The sequence below is a fragment of the Acanthopagrus latus genome, chromosome 4 (assembly GCF_904848185.1).
Source record: "Acanthopagrus latus isolate v.2019 chromosome 4, fAcaLat1.1, whole genome shotgun sequence".
NCBI classification, from domain to species: Eukaryota; Metazoa; Chordata; class Actinopteri; order Spariformes; family Sparidae; genus Acanthopagrus; species Acanthopagrus latus.
Window position 1 is genome coordinate 35,710,686 of NC_051042.1, and position 16,851 is coordinate 35,727,536.

The 16,851-nt window shown below is 45.8% G+C and overlaps 1 protein-coding gene across 2 annotated transcripts; it reads right to left on the reverse strand.

Moving 5' to 3' along the window:
• Window positions 1–3,491: 3,491 nt before the first annotated feature.
• galr1b (galanin receptor 1b) lies at window positions 3,492–16,851 on the reverse strand. 2 transcript variants are annotated; one of them, XM_037095627.1, is made up of 4 exons: window positions 16,025–16,851; window positions 14,660–14,725; window positions 5,656–8,379; window positions 3,492–3,853 (listed from the first exon to the last, which is right to left on the reverse strand). In XM_037095627.1, exons 1-3 carry the CDS (start codon window positions 16,733–16,735, stop codon window positions 8,062–8,064), a joined length of 1,095 nt encoding a protein of 364 aa, XP_036951522.1. In that variant the 5' UTR covers window positions 16,736–16,851; the 3' UTR covers window positions 3,492–3,853; window positions 5,656–8,061. The 2 variants fall into 2 exon arrangements, with proteins under 2 accessions (XP_036951522.1, XP_036951521.1); XM_037095626.1 differs by lacking the exon at window positions 3,492–3,853 and adding an exon at window positions 5,069–5,207.

The following is a 16,851-nucleotide window of genomic DNA, read 5'->3' on the forward strand; positions in this document are numbered from 1 at the left end:
TTGAGCTCCTCAAACCATCCTGCACCATTTCTGCTTTGTGGCTCATTATCCTGCTGAAAGAGGCCACAGCCATCAGGGAAAACTGTTTCCATGAAAGAGTGTTCATGTTCTGCAACACTGCTGAGGTAGGTGGTTCGTGTCAGAGTCCCATCCATGGATGGCAGGACCCGAGGTTGCCCAAAGCATCACTCTGCCTCTGCTGGCTTGCCTTCTTCCCATAGTGCCTCCTGGTGCCATGCGTTCCCCAGGTTAGCAATGCACACGCACCTGGCCATCCAGGTGATGTTAAAGAAAACATGATTCATCAGACCAGGCCAGCTTCTTCCATTGCTCTGTGGTCCAGTTCTGTTTGATGCTCACATTGTTGCTGCTTTCGGTGGTGGACAGGGGTCAGCACGAGCACCCCTACTGGTCTGCAGCCCCATACGCAACAAACTGTGATGCACTATATATTCTGACACCTTTCCATCAGAACCAGCATTAAGTTCTTCAGGAATTTGAGCAACAGTAGCTTGTCTGTTGGATCGGACCACACGGGCCGGCCTTCGCCCCCGATGTGCATCAATGACCTTGTTGCTGATTCACCCCTGTTCCTTCCTCGGACCACTTTGATAGGTGCTGACCACAGCAGACCAGGAACACCCACACAAGAGCTGCAGTTCTGGAGATGTTCTGACCCAGTCCTCTAGCATCACAATTTGGCCTTTATCAAACTCGCCTACGCTGGCCCCTTTTCCTGCTTCTAACATGTCCACCAGCTGCCTGATATATCCCACTAACACGTGCAATGATGAAGAGATAGTCAGTGTTATTTCACCTCACCTGTCACTGGTCATAATGTGATGCCTGATGGGTGTATGTTTGTAGTGTAGTGTTCTGCACACTGAGGACCTGACAGTGAATATGTAGTATATTTATCATTAAACACTGTGTCCAGATAATGATGTCCTCCAGAGACTCAGCTCGTTTTTATTTGATCTCACCTTGATCCTTTGATCGGCCTCCTCTCCTTTAGCACTGAACCTCTCTCTCCTGGAGTTCAGCTTCAGCTTCAGCCTCAGCTTCCAGTCTGTGGTCTGTCCGGCGAAGACGGATGGACGTCCAGAGGGGACAGATGTCCCTCACAGACTCAGTGTGACTAATCGGATCAGACAGACGTGTCTTTGCTCTGTGATGAGTGGCAGTGAAATGTTTTGTGTGTTACTGGCTTCCACTAGAAGGTCTGAACACAACATAACTTCAGCTGGCTGCAGTGACATACAGGCGTGCTCCAGGTGTTACACTGTGACAGCACCGCTGGGTCAAGTCGGAGTCCTGAATTGAACTTCCTGTTGAAGTCTGTGTGGAGTTTAGACTTTACTTTGGCTCCATCTAGTGGTCATGTGAAGACTGGCAGCGGATTCTGATGAACAGTGTCTAAACACGAGTGTCTACAGTAGAACTACACTCATGATCACAGGACACACAACACATGTACACACAACACTTACTACAACACACTTACACTCACTTACTTACAACACTTACTACACACAACACACACACCTATATATTCACACCTGCTGGCACTCAGATCACACCTGCTGGCACTGGGATTCAAACAGGTTCTGATGTCATTTCATGTTTAATTCACAAAGAATCTTCACATCTAATATCGTACAGATTCAGAAGGACCAGTCTGAATCCATTGGAGAAATTTTTACATATCAATAAATGAAACAGATAAATATTTGGTGACAACTAAACTGAACAAAGATTCTCTGAAGAAGCTCTGTAAAATAATTGATTACATGTGTAAACCCAATAACATGTTCATAAATATTTGTTTGCTTCTGGAACCAAAAGTGTCCGACAGCTCTGACTACAAAAGTTCCTGAAGTGAATGACAAAAATGTAGTATGTCAATTTAAAACTCAACTGTTGTAACTATTTTTATTTCACTGTTTTTGTCAGGCTTGAGACAAAAGAGAGGACTCAGATGCAGATAGCAGAAGTAAAATCGAGTCTTTATTTTTCTGATTAATGACTCTTCAGAAGAGATGATCAATCAAAGCTGTGAAACAATTCAAGGACAGACAGGACAAACACCACAGAACACGAAATAACAAAAAACGCTCCAGAAGGAGGAAAACCTACACTATTCTGATATACTGAGATATAAAACTTACAAAAGAAAATCACTCCAAGGAGGATGGCTCAAGGCTATGAAAGTTAATTCTACTCTGGCAAAAAGAATGACAAAAAGAAACAAAAGGCGCTCCCGAGGGAGGAAGAAAATCACTAGGAAAAAACAAACTACAACACAAACTCTAACCCGAAATTTACAAAATAAAATCACTCTCTCAAGAGTACAATAAACAGAAAAACAAGAACAAGATAATACTTATCAAAGATCGAGGGTTCAAGGGCTGTGATTCTAGGCTGGAGTAAACGACAAGACGACGAATACTTAGGCGACGCAGACAGGGAAAGACAGAGACTTTATACACATGAGGGAGGGAGACACAGGTGCAAACAATCAGGGATTAGGGATGACGTCAGACCAGGGACACAGGAGGAAGGGCACGTGATCTGAAACGAGAGGAAAGCAGGAACCATCCTGCTTTCTTTTACAGGCTTGATTTGGCTGACATGGAACGTGGGATGTACTCTCAGGGACCGAGGCAGGCGTAGACGAACTGCAGCAGGGCCAATATTCCGGGTGACGGTGAATGGCCCCGCGAACCGTGGAGCCAATTTCCTGGATGGGACCCTGAGATTAAGATCCTTGGCGGATAACCATACCCTTTGTCCGGGTTGATAGTCGGGGGCTGGACGTCTCTTTCGATCTGCAATCCGTTTGACTCGATCTCCTTGTCTGATCAGTGTTTGTCGGGCGGCTGCCCATATGCGTCGGCAACGTTGAACCATGGCATAGGCTGAGGGAACCGACGCTTCCTTTTCATTGTCCGGAAACAGTGGGGGTTGATAACCTAGGGCACAGTGGAAAGGAGAAAGACCAGTAGCAGAAGTGGGTAATGAATTGTGTGCGTACTCTACCCAGACCAGGTGTTTGCTCCATGTCGAGGGATTCTGGTGCACCACACAACGGAGGCCGGTTTCCAACTGTTGATTGAGGCGTTCGGTCTGGCCATTAGCTTCCGGGTGGTACCCTGACGTTAAGCTGGCTGTGGCTCCGATCAGTCTGCAGAATTCTCTCCAAAATTTCGACACAAATTGGGGCCCCCGGTCCGAGACAATGTCTTTCGGGAATCCATGGACTCTGAAGACTTGGCTCATCATGACCTCTGCGGTTTCTTTAGCAGAGGGTAACTTGGGCAGTGCAACGAAACGTGCCATCTTAGAGAATCTGTCCACCACTGTGAGGACTGTGGTGTTCCCCTGGGAGACTGGGAGCCCTGTAACGAAGTCCAGTGAGATGTCTGCCCACGGTCTGGAGGGAATGGGAAGCGGTTGCAGGAGACCTGAACGAGCCTTCGATGATGTCTTGTTTCATGCACAGACCGAACAAGCCTCTACGTACTCCCGGACCTCCGTCTCCATAGCTGGCCACCAGAACCTCCGGGAGATGACGTACATGGTTCTTTTGACTCCCGGATGACAGGAAAGCAGCGATGTGTGAGCCCAATGGATCACCTGTGGGCGCAATTCAGCCGGGACGTACAAACAATTGTCTGGACAGCCCTTAGGTGACGGGACTCCACCGTTTGCGTGCTTTACCTCCTTTTCTATAGGCCAAGACACCGCTCCAACCACACAATTCAGTGGAAGGATATTTTCGGTCTGCTTGGTCTTAGGCTCGGGATCAAAGAGATGAGAGAGGACATCAGGTTTGACGTTTCGGGATCCCGGCCTGTAAGACAAAGTGAAAGAGAAACGGTTAAAGAACAAAGCCCACCTGGCCTGGCGAGAGTTTAATCTTTTAGCCTTACAGATAAATTCAAGATTCTTGTGATCAGTTCAGACAATGAAAGGATGTTCGGCTCCCTCTAGCCAGTGTCGCCATTCTTCCAACGCAACTTTCACTGCTAGTAGCTCTCAGTTGCCGACATCATAATTCCTTTCTGCTTGGGACAGCCGCCTCGACAGGAATGCGCAGGGATGCATCTTGCCATCCTTCTCTGAGCGCTGAGAGAGTACTGCTCCTACACCGTCGTTCGAGGCATCTACCTCCACCACGAATTGCCGTTGCGGGTCTGGCAAGGTGAGTATGGGTGCTGTGGTGAATCGTCGTTTGAGTTCCTGGAACGCCTTTTCTGCTTTGGGATTCCACTGAAACGCGACCTGGGTGGAGGTAAGAGCGTGGAGAGGAGCAGCTGTAGCGCTGAAGCCCCTGACAAACCGTCTGTAGAAGTTCGCAAAACCCAGAAATTGCTGAACCTTCTTACGGCTGTCTGGAGTGGGCCAGTTAGCCACCGCGCTTACTTTAGCCGGATCCATCTGTACTCTTCCAGGGGCTACAATGAAGCCCAGGAATGAGACAGTCTCGGCATGAAAAACACTCTTTTCAGCTTTGACATACAGGTGGTGGTCAAGAAGTCTTTTCAATACCTGATTTACCTGATCTTGGTGTACAGTGATGTTAGGAGAGTAGATTAATATGTCGTCCAAATACACATACACAAACAGGTCCAGGAAATCTCTCAATACGTCGTTAATCATAGCCTGAAAAACAGCAGGGGCATTGGTAAGACCAAAAGGCATGACGCAGTACTCATAATGACCGCTGGGAGTGTTGAAGCCAGTTTTCCATTCCTCCCCTTCTCTGATGCGTACTAGATGATATGCATTTCGAAGATCAAGTTTGGTGAAAACCTTAGCCTGTTGGAGCTGGTTGAACACTGATGTCATCAGAGGCAGTGGATAGCAATTCTTGACGGTGATGTCGTTCAATGGGCTGTAGTCAATGCAAGGTCGGAGAGACCCATCTTTCTTTTCCACAAAGAAGAACCCGGCTCCAGCCGGAGACGACGAAGGACGAATTAGGCCCGCTTTTAGGGACGCCGAGATGTAGTCGTTCATGGCTCGTCGCTCAGGTCCGGAGATGGAATAGAGTCGCCCCTTAGGAATGGTGGATCCGGGAATCAAGTCTATTGCACAGTCATAGGGGCGATGAGGAGGAAGAGACAGGGCTTTAGTTTTATTAAACACTTCTTTTAGATGATGATAACAGGTGGGAACCGAGGTCAGGTCCGGATATTCTGGGTCTGTGACAGGATCGGCAGAAAACAGGTTTATTTCAGCAACTCGGTCGGAACCACAGTGATTAATGCAATCTTTTCCCCATCCTTTAATTTGCCCGCTCTTCCAGTCGATGTGTGGGTTGTGGAAGAAAAGCCATGGCTGCCCCAAAACCAAAGCGTGAGATGAGGAAGTGAAGAGATGAAATTGAATCAGCTCATGGTGATTACCAATGGTCAATTGGACAGGTTTACTTATATGAGTAATGACGAATATGTCTGCCCCGTTTAGGGAGCGAGCTCGGATGGGTCTGGCTAAAGGTTCGCACTCTAGGTGTAATTTTTGAGCCAGATTCCAGTCCATCAGACTTTCATCCGCTCCTGAATCAATCATCGCCTCTACATCATATTGTGAATCAAGTTTGACTTTGGTGAGTATGCGGACAGCGGTCTTGGAGACCTGGTTGGAACTCACCCCACGAGTTTTCTTGACAGGACAAGCACTGACGAGATGACCTGATTCCCCACAGTAAAAGCACCTTCCTTCCTGGCGCCTCCGCTGGCGTTCTTCTGGTGTAAGCCGGGTTCTTCCCAGCTGCATGGGCTCCTCCTCATTGCGGCTCGTAGCGTTGTCGGGAAGCGCTCTCGGCGATGTCGGCCATCTTGTCTCTGGCGTAGCTGTAGCTCCATGGTATTCTCCCCGTCTCTCCACCCGCTGTTTTCGGAGTTGATTCGGCCGATTATCCGTGCGGATGGCGAGGGCGATGAGCTCGTCTAAACTCGTGGGTAGGTCCAGGGGTACGAGAAGGTCTTGAATATCAGGTGATAATCCTTTCAGGAAAACATCGTATAGTGCAGTATTGTTCCACCCACTTTCCGCGGCCAGCGTACGGAAGTGGATCGTGTAATCACACACCGAGTCATTACCTTGTCTTATAGAGCTGAGTTCCTGAGCCTTCTCTCTGCTAGAACAAACCGGATCAAAAGTCTTAGTCAATGCCGTCTGAAAATCGGCAACGGTCTCACATATCACGGAACTCCTGCTCCATTCAGCCGAAGCCCAGGCTTTGGCTCGCCCTGCCAGGTGGGAGATCATGAATGCCACTTTAGCCCGTTCATTCGAAAAGGCTTGTGGTCTGAATTCGAAATGAAGCGAACAGTCTATCAAGAACGTCTGGCAGAGTCCTGGTTCCCCGGTGTACTGGGTCGGGGGCGCTAGTTTGCAGGAGGCGCCTCCGGAGTGCACCGGAACTTCTGGGAAGGCTGGAGCGGGCGGAGTCGGAGGTGCAGGACTGGGTCGACGGACTTGGCTCAACAATTCGTGCAGCTGAGAAGTGATCTGCCCCATGTTGGCTGCCATGGCGGTCTGAAACTCCTCCTGCCGACTCAGACGGGCTTCTTGAGTGCGTAGAACCTCTGAGAGTCGCTCTGCCTCCGCTGAGTCCATGTCTGGCCTAAGTATACTGTCAGGCTTGAGACAAAAGAGAGGACTCAGATGCAGATAGCAGAAGTAAAATCGAGTCTTTATTTTTCTGATTAATGACTCTTCAGAAGAGATGATCAATCAAAGCTGTGAAACAATTCAAGGACAGACAGGACAAACACCACAGAACACGAAATAACAAAAAACGCTCCAGAAGGAGGAAAACCTACTCTATTCTGATATACTGAGATATAAAACTTACAAAAGAAAATCACTCCAAGGAGGATGGCTCAAGGCTATGAAAGTTAATTCTACTCTGGCAAAAAGAATGACAAAAAGAAACAAAAGGCGCTCCCGAGGGAGGAAGAAAATCACTAGGAAAAAACAAACTACAACACAAACTCTAACCCGAAATTTACAAAATAAAATCACTCTCTCAAGAGTACAATAAACAGAAAAACAAGAACAAGATAATACTTATCAAAGATCGAGGGTTCAAGGGCTGTGATTCTAGGCTGGAGTAAACGACAAGACGACGAATACTTAGGCGACGCAGACAGGGGAAGACAGAGACTTTATACACATGAGGGAGGGAGACACAGGTGCAAACAATCAGGGATTAGGGATGACGTCAGACCAGGGACACAGGAGGAAGGGCACGTGATCTGAAACGAGAGGAAAGTTACTTTCAAAATAAAACAAGAATTTCACAAGACAGATCCCAAAGACAAGACAACCTCACCGCGATGTGACAGTTTTTAATTACACAGTTGTTTTAACATTATCATTTATCCTGCAAACATTATCTAACTGGATGTATCTATTTGTAAGGTTTGGTCCTCTGTACTCAGCACTTATCATTGCATGTTTAGATATGTTTGGATATAACCACACTAACATCAGCATCAGCTTTCTCAGGATGTTTCCAGACAATGTACAGAGAGTCAGAAGGCACATTTCACCTCATGAGAACATGAGGGACGAAAGTGAAACCTGATATATTTGGTTCATCTCTGGTTGAAGACATACAACATCATAAAACACATAAACCTATTTAAAATAAAGTAACGTCTACTCACATGCACAGCACAGAATCAGTTGAAGGATCAGTCAGTGTTCCTTCATGGAGAAACACTCTGGTTTTTAAAGCATGAAATGTTTCATGTGAGGTCTAAAGTGTGATGTTCCTGCAGACCTCTTCAGAGGATAAAAAAGATTTAAAACAAAAATCGAATCTTTACCAAACTGAAACTGATGAATGTTTGTTTGAACTGTCCTATCATGAAGGTGTCCTGTGGCTTTATGTTCACTCAGTCATTTTCTGTTCTTCTACAACCTGATAAGTTCAGCCTGTCTACAGCAGCCAATCACAAGCCTTCCTGGTGTCCTGTGACCTAAATGCTGCTGTGCACCTCCTCCATCAGCCTCTGACCAGACACATCCCATCGTTTCCATCCTTCATATGGCGATGGTGGAGTGCGTGGTAGAGAAGTTCTCCATGCGGAAACGAACCACCTCGCTGTTGGGTGGCGGCCGGTACAGGAAGTGGCAGGTGAAGACCTGGTGACAGGCCTTACGAAAATTCTCAGACAGGAAGGCATAGAGGACGGGGTTAACGCAGGAGTTCCCATAAGACAGGCAGTGTGCGACGATGCGGAAGGCGAAGGAAGCATCATTCAGGGGGAAGGTCCCAAACTCCACCCACATGGCAATGATGTGATGAGGCATCCAGCAGACGGTGAATGCAGCGACGAGCAGGAGAACTGTCTGAGCCGTCTGCAGCAGAACACAGAGAACATCAGCCTGAATCGGTACGACGTTGTGTTCAAAGACCAGCTTTAAGGTGAAGATTGTTCCTTTATTGATCTCCCATGGGAGAAATATGAAAGTAACACAGCAGTACAGAGGGAAACAAGTAGCAGCACAAGAGTAAGCCTAAAAAAATAGAGACAATAATAGAGAGGTATTGGATAGATAGATTGGATAGAAAGAAAGAAAGAAAGAAAGAAAGAAAGAAAGAAAGAAAGAAAGAAAGAAAGAAAGAAAGAAAGAAAGAAAGAAAGAAAAAGAAAGAAAGAAAGAATAAATTAACAATTTAAATAAAAAAAATATAATAAAAAAAACATTACAATAAAGCTAAATATACTGTATACATACTAAAGTTCTGAACATTCCCCAAATACACCAGAAATGTCATCACTCCCCAATCACTGCAGGATTCAAACCAGCAACCTTCTTATCACTAGTCCACCAGCTCTACCCACAGAGCTAAAGCTCCTCCTCTGTAGCAAAAAGAGAGTTTTGTCCCCCTCAATAAGTTTTATTTGTGAAGACATATAATGTGAATGTACATAAAAACACTGGCACTAATTAAAGATGAAGAACAATTGTTATTCTTTCAGCAGTGCCCCCCCACATACATATGCCTCACAGTGGTTTGGTCCACTGTCAATCAGCCTGAACCTCACACACCAATCTCTGTGTAACTTAAAAGAAAAGTGTTTTAGGTTTAAGAACAAAAAACATTTGGTTTGAGTTCGAAATACAAATAAAATTGTTTCTTATTCCAGTGGCAACAAACAGGGCTGTACGTGTCCCGAGGTCACCTGGTTTTGTACCCACAAATGACACTAGAATATTCCAGCTTGTGCTTAAAAACATTCAGGGTGTCCCCTTAGGAATTGCTCTTGGGAATGTTTTCTGTTTATTGTCCCACCAGCAGTGAAGTGAAGTGAAATATCCGCCCTGGCCTGTCACAGACAGACAGATCCAGAAATCTTCCAGATTCTTGTGTGAATGTGTCAGACTGCAGGTGGGTCAGTGATGGATGATGAGAAAAGAATCAGAGCTTTATGAAGCAAATAGAGGAGGAGGACAGAGGGGGAAAGACTGTCTGTCCACTTCATATGGACAAACTGAGACACTGACAACAGAACTGATGTTCAGGGACTAAAATGAAATGTCCCAGCTCTCGGGATCGTCTCAACTTCAGCAGACCAACTTTGACACTTTTTGTTTCACTTGCTTTTTGTGAAATCGCTGGATATTATAAGGTTTTGGGCCTTGCAATACATTAAAAAGGAGATTTAGGTTCAATTTGAGTATCAATAATAATGAATGATTATCAGGGATAATTATTAATCATAATAAATAATATGATCCAATTAACATTAGATCACCTCGGAGCACCACCCTTGTAGAAGGGAAAACATGGCAAATTTACTAAATTGGTCTTATACAAAAGTACTAAACTGTTTATAACTCTGATTAATAATTAACTTAATAACTACATCCAAATGTACCATAAAGGCTCTAATGGTTGAAGGATTTTGGAGTGTATGTAGTTTATTGACAGTGTAGAGGTTGGCAACATTCACTCTTGTACAACATTAAATAGACAGCAAGAAGGTTCAAGAGTGTTTTATTCAACACAAAGATGAAAACACACAATCTAACTAACGTGTGTGTGTGTGTGTGTGTGTGTGTGTGTGTGTGTGTGTGTGTGTGCGTGTGTGTGTGTGTGTGTGCATGCAGAGACTCCGAGTCTGTGTGAAGACTAATGTCGAATTAGCCGTCTAGGAAAGCAAACTACCTATAACTGACCTGAGGTCACACAGAACAGTGGACAAACCCCAGTTTAAAGTCCTGTGTTTAGCTGTGCTATGCTATGCTATCTCAGCCCAGTTCAGCATTACCAGTCTTTGAAGAAAAGGTGCTGGTGGCTGCAGGAGAAGGTTTGAACTCTAGTGTTGAACAAGCTGTACTTGCTGTGAAGGTCTGATGAAAGTCAGCAGAGGAGGAAACAGTTCGCTTCTTTCCTCTGCAGGATAGCAGCTCGGTGCTAACATGCTTGATGTTCCTCAGATTGTGAAGTTAGCTGGTCAGCTTTGTGTTGCAGCTGCTGGTGATAGCTGATCTGGAATATTTCGTGTCGCTGCAGTGAGGAGAAGTTCTTTGGGCCGCTGCAGATACAGCTTTCAGCTCTCCACAGCTCGTTAGGCCCAGAAGAAGAGATCATGAGAGCAGGCAGGCACGTGGAAGGAGGTGGAGAAGAGAGCTTGAAGATCAGAAGTTAAAGGAGTAGAGGACGTCAAGTGAGAGAGGAGGAACAATTAAGGCTCTGGAGTTTTGACTACCTGGTCAGAGGGGGGCTGTCACTGACCAGTAGTAGCTCAAACCTGGATGTTGCACCTAGGTGTGAAGAATGGGGAATTCTGTGACACTGAGTTCAGTTCAGAGTCCATTTTGAAATCCACAAAGAACGACTTCATCTGTGGGTCCCAACAAAGGAGACATCAGGACATTTTCCAGTTGATTTCGTGGACACACAGAATCAGGTATTTTAAGATGAAACATTAGGTTTTCCTCAAAAGGAGATGTCTGTGTTTGAACCTAACCTGACCATCAGCACAGTGACATAACAACATGAAACAGAAAACTTAACATTTGGAAACTTAGTTTGAACAGATGGAAGCATTTTATTGGGCTGACATGAACATGTCATCACCTTTAATTTGATATGTTGAATGTCACCTCATGAATCTCACGTTAATATTTCTGGTGTCAACACATAAATGCTGCAAATACAATTCAAATATCATAAAGTCTCAGGTCCTGCTATCAGTCATTTTATATGACTTCATGTGTTTTATGTGATTCAGCTGCTTGATAAAGAAGTCAACACACCCGTGAAGACCTTTCTCATGAATTACTGTCAGCAGGAAAACTAATAACTGACAGGTTATTACACACATTTCCTCATCATGTTGATTAAAACAGGTCACATTCTGTTTCTCTAGAACATATTTGCTGCTGCAGAAATCAAACACTGTCATAAATGTATTAAAGTTAAATAAATATAAAGATGAGTATCTGATGTTGTCTACAAGATGCAAGTGTGCGGTTGTTTGCACAGAGTGTTTCTGCTGAGAATGAACTTGAATCAGTCAGAGTCTGAGGGAATCTTGTCTATTCTTAGTCCTGCTGTCTAAATATTTACCCAGCAGCCTTTGTTCCTACTGTAAACTGATCTGTGATCTGCTGCTCAGAACGTCTGTTCACTGTCTCCTGTCAACCTTGGTGGCCTCCCCAACGTCTCTCTGATCCTGTGATGTTGGACAGATGTCACCTGTCAGAGTAGCAAGAAGGAATATCACACCTCCCTTTTAGATAGAAAAGGCGGCACATTTGCAGCAAGGTAAAGGCTGCAATGTGCCGCCTTGTCTATCTAAAAGGGAGGTGTGATATTCCTTCTTTTCCAAAAAGCTGCCACTTGGCCGTCTCTGGGGTAGGCGTAAACAATCATGTGACGTGATGTGAAGCACAAAGTTGGGCAGTTAACAGTGAAGCAGGTCGAATTTGTCTTCAGACTAAGAGCTTTACATTGCACCCCTTTGGCGTTTAGAACTGGGTTCTTAGCGGGGGGCTTTTAATTTGAAAGTAGTGACCGTTTGTGGCTTCCTGCTACAACAACAAGCGGACAACGAAGACAGCTACAGAGACCGAGGAGATGCTGAATCTCCTGGATCTCAGTAGCTGTCCAGTTGCTCATCTTGACATCCGCAGATGAAGTGATGGACTTATTGCTGTTATCAGCTGTTTCCTAGTTTTAAAACTCCCTGGCTGTGGGTTGCACAACAGTGCAGGTCATCGACACCTCCGCCCACCTCATGCAGGGGCCGGCACATTGACATTGACTCGTTTTAACATACCAATGGAGGCAGAAAACCGTGTTCCCTCTGAGGTGGCAAATTGGCGGACCAAAACAGACCCCCAATATATACTGCCTTCTGTCTAAATCCATGGACCTAGCCGCCAAAAAGACACCAAATTGGCTAGTGGTGATGAACCGCTGATGAATGAAGCTGCTCTGTAGTCTGGTGGTATGGCAGCAGATGCTTCTGTATCTGTCGTCAGGTGCAGCAGATGCTTCTGTATCTGTTGTCAGATGCTTCTGTATCTGTCGTCAGACAGCAGCAGATGCTTCTGTATCTGTTGTCAGACGGCAGCAGATGCTTCTGTATCTGTTGACAGGTGCAGCAGATGTTTCTGTATCTGGCATCAGGTGCAGCAGATGCTTCTTTATCTGTTGTCAGATGGTTCTGTATCTGTCGTCAGACAGCAGCAGATGCTTCTGTATCTGTTGTCAGACGGCAGCAGATGCTTCTGTATCTGTTGACAGGTGCAGCAGATGTTTCTGTATCTGTTGACAGGTTCAGCAGATGCTTCTGTATCTGTTGACAGATGCAGCAGATGCCTCTGTATCTATCGTCAAGTGCAGCAGATGTTTCTGTATCTGATGTCAGATGCTTCTGTATCTGTTGACAGGTGCAGCAGATGTTTCTGTATCTGTTGACAGGTGCAGCAGATGCTTCTGTATCTGTTGACAGGTGCAGCAGATGCCTCTGTATCTGTAGTCAAGTGCAGCAGATGTTTCTGTATCTGATGTCAGATGCTTCTGTATCTGTTGTCAGGTGCAGCAGATGCGTCTGTATCTGTTGTCAGATGCTTTTGTATCTGTCGTCAGGTGCAGCAGATGCTTCTATGTCTGTTGTCAGATGCTTTTGTATTTGTCGACAGGTGCAGCAGATGCTTCTGTATCTGTTGTCAGATGCTTTTGTATCTGTCGTCAGGTGCAGCAGATGCTTTTGTATCTGTCATCAGGTGCAGCAGATGCTTCTGTATCTGTTGTCAGATGGTTCTGTATCTGTCGTCAGACAGCAGCAGATGCTTCTGTATCTGTTGTCAGATGCTTTTGTATCTGTCGTCAGGTGCAGCAGATGCTTCTGTATCTGTTGTCAGATGCTTTTGTATCTGTTGTCAGGTGCAGCAGATGCTTTTGTATCTGTCGTCAGGTGCAGCAGATGCTTCTGTATCTGTTGTCAGATGGTTCTGTATCTGTCGTCAGACAGCAGCAGATGCTTCTGTATCTGTTGTCAGATGCTTTTGTATCTGTCGTCGGGTGCAGCAGATGCTTTTGTATCTGTCGTCAGACAGCAGCAGATGCCTCTGTATCTGTCGTCAAGTGCAGCAGATGTTTCTGTATCTGATGTCAGATGCTTCTGTATCTGTTGTCAGGTGCAGCAGATGCTTCTGTATCTGTTGTCAGGTGCAGCAGATGCTTCTGTATCTGTTGTCAGGTGCTTTTGTATCTGTCGTCAGGTGCAGCAGATGCTTCTGTATCTGTTGTCAGATGCTTTTGTATCTGTCGTCAGGTGCAGCAGATGCTTCTGTATCTGTTGTCAGATGCTTTTGTATCTGTCGTCAGGTGCAGCAGATGCTTCTGTATCTGTTGTCAGATGGTTCTGTATCTGTCGTCAGACAGCAGCAGATGCTTCTGTATCTGTTGTCAGACGGCAGCAGATGCTTCTGTATCTGTTGTCAGATGCTTTTGTATCTGTCGTCAGGTGCAGCCGATGCTTCTGTATCTGTTGTCAGATGCTTTTGTATCTTGTCAGGTGCAGCAGATGCTTCTGTATCTGTTGCTGTGATGAACTATGACAGTTAGTGATGTTTCCAGTCAGGATTATCTCTGTTGCTGCTCAGTAAAAGCTGAAGTTTCTGTTGGTGTTGGGACCTTTTCTGTGCTTTTATAACCAGGGTGGAGATGTGTGGTGATGTGAGTGGCTCTCAGTGATGTTGATGTAACAAACAAAAGCACATTGGATTCAAAGGAAGTTACATCTTTGAATATTTGCACAGTGGCAGAAGAAGACAAAGAAGAAACAGACTGCAGAGCTGGTAACTTCCTGTCCCTCTCTCAGGATACAATCAGCTTTCAGAATGAAACATCATCATCATCATCATCATTAACCGTGCTAATGGTCACACATATGATGACTAATGTTCTTCATCAGAGTGAATGCTGACTGCTGATTAGCTGTGAAGGGTGTGGATGTTTCCTGTGAGCAGCAACTGTTTTTATCAATAACTCCATCAATCAACCAATCAGCCGGAGAGTCCACACCCTCAGACAGCCAGAGACAGAAAGTAGAGCCACACTCAAGTTCAAGTCAAATTGAACACACAGTTTTATGAGGAGGAGGAGGAACTGTACCTTTCTCTTGGAGCGCTCAGACTTTTTGGAAATGTTCTTCATCTTTTTATGCAGATGAAATAAAACCTGAGGGAAACACAAACAGTGACAGAGAATCAATTACTGAGCTCATCACTAAACAGAAAGTCTGTCAATACAAAATGTTTGAATCCACTTGAACTGAACAGTGAGAGACATTAAAACAGGAAGTGTGCCTGCATATTAAGAGCAAGGACACACAACTGATTGCAGACTTTTAACAAATATCCTGAATAAAGTAATTAATAAATACTATTTTAGATTTGTTAACAGCGTCAGTACAGATTAAAAATCTGTACATGGTCCATCTGTTAGTCAACAGCAGGGTCTGAACAGATGTTGGAACATAACTGACAACAGAAGAAAAAACCACGACGGAGTGTTTCAGATCAGTCGGTCGACTGAGAAAAAAAACGAAGAATCACCTGTTAGAGCCCACACCTGCTTTATCAAAATCAATCAGGAAAAATCCTGCTGAAACGCTGAATACTGAATTATGAAACAACTGATATCTGGTGGTTCTTGAATGATTAAAATATGTATTTATTGTCAATGTAAAGTCAAATCATTGTTGGATCTGAAAACAGTGTATTGATTTGTCACATTATCTATGTGTTTTAGAGCTGAAACGATTGATCAGTAAATATATTTTTTCTTAAATGAAAATGATTGAGGAACTATTTTAATGATCAGTGAAGTGGTTCCAGCTGTAAACTGTCTGATGTGTCGGTGAACTGAAGCTCCTTACTAACATATACATCATCAATAAGAACTGAAATTAGTGAATTTGTTTCGTTTCGTTTCGTTTTCTTTTCGCTTAGAATTATTATTACTAAGTATTTATTGAACTAATAGGTCAACTTTAGTCGTCCACATGAAAAAAGTCTCTGAACCAAATCAGTTCTCTTCTGACCATTTGTCTCATGTTCAGTGAGGACTGTTGCCATAGAGATGAGCTGAGCAGATCAATTGACATAAAAATATTTGTCATTAAACTCTGGTACGTGTTGTACAAGTGAGGACATTTAGATGGTTTCCGCTCTGCAACTGTTCAACCACTTCATGTGGTATTCTGAAAAATCCCAGCAGCACTTTGTCACTCTGTGTCCGGAGTGACCCAGTTCAGTCTGCGCTCTTACACGCCTGACTTACTTTTATTTTATTTTGAAACTTCCCCCTGGTGTTCACCCCGTGTCGTCTCTGTGCGCTTGGCGTCAGTTTTACGCACAGTTTTATGAGCGTCAGGACTTCGTGCGCGCACTTTGGCCCCTGTGTCGTTATTAATCATGTTTTACAGCAGGGGCAGTCAAACATTATCCTGTTAAATGAGCTCCTTTTTGAACTGACCCTGGTGTAGCAGCAGCTGATGAGCAGCAGCGGCAACAGGTACCCAAGTACCAGGACCGTCACCCTGTAGGCGCGTTTGGAGGCTCCGGACCACTGCTCCCAGCAGAAGGTGCTGTTGGGGGCGCTGGGGTGGCTGGTGAGGACCTGGTGCTGGGCCACCGGGACCGAACACAGCAGGGACAGTGTCCAGATGACGCACACCCCGGCCAGAGCGTTCCTGCGGCTCCGGACGCACGGAGCCTTCCGGGAGCGCACCACGGCCACGTAGCGGTCCGCGGACATGGCCACGAGGGTGAAGATGCTGACCAGCATGCTGACGCTGGAGAAGAAGTGTCCGAACTTACAGAGGAAGGCTCCGAACACCCACTGCGGCAGCGAGTAGATGGTGGCGTGGAACGGGACGCAGAAGAGGAGGAAGAGGAGGTCCGCTGCGCTCAGGTTCAGGATGAAGATGTTGGTCGGGCTGCCGGGGCGCCTCACCCCTCCTCCCCCACCGCCCCCACTCACTCTCCCTCCGCCACTGTACCTCACCCTCCCGATCACCACCATCACCACAGAGTTCCCCACCACCCCCACAACGAATATCAGCCCGAACACCACTGGCACGACCACTGCCTCCGGCCCGGTCACGTCGCCCTCCGCCGCCTTCTCGGACCGGTTCGTCTCCCGGAGGTCAGCCCAGGCAGATGACTCGTTTCCCGGCTGCAGCATGTTGGAGCTCTGCGTGTGGAGCTGGAGGTCAGAGCAGGTGGAGGAGCAGAGGACACACTGGCTCAAAGACCGGGTCCATGATCCGGATCCAACAGTCCACAGACTGCTGGAGACAC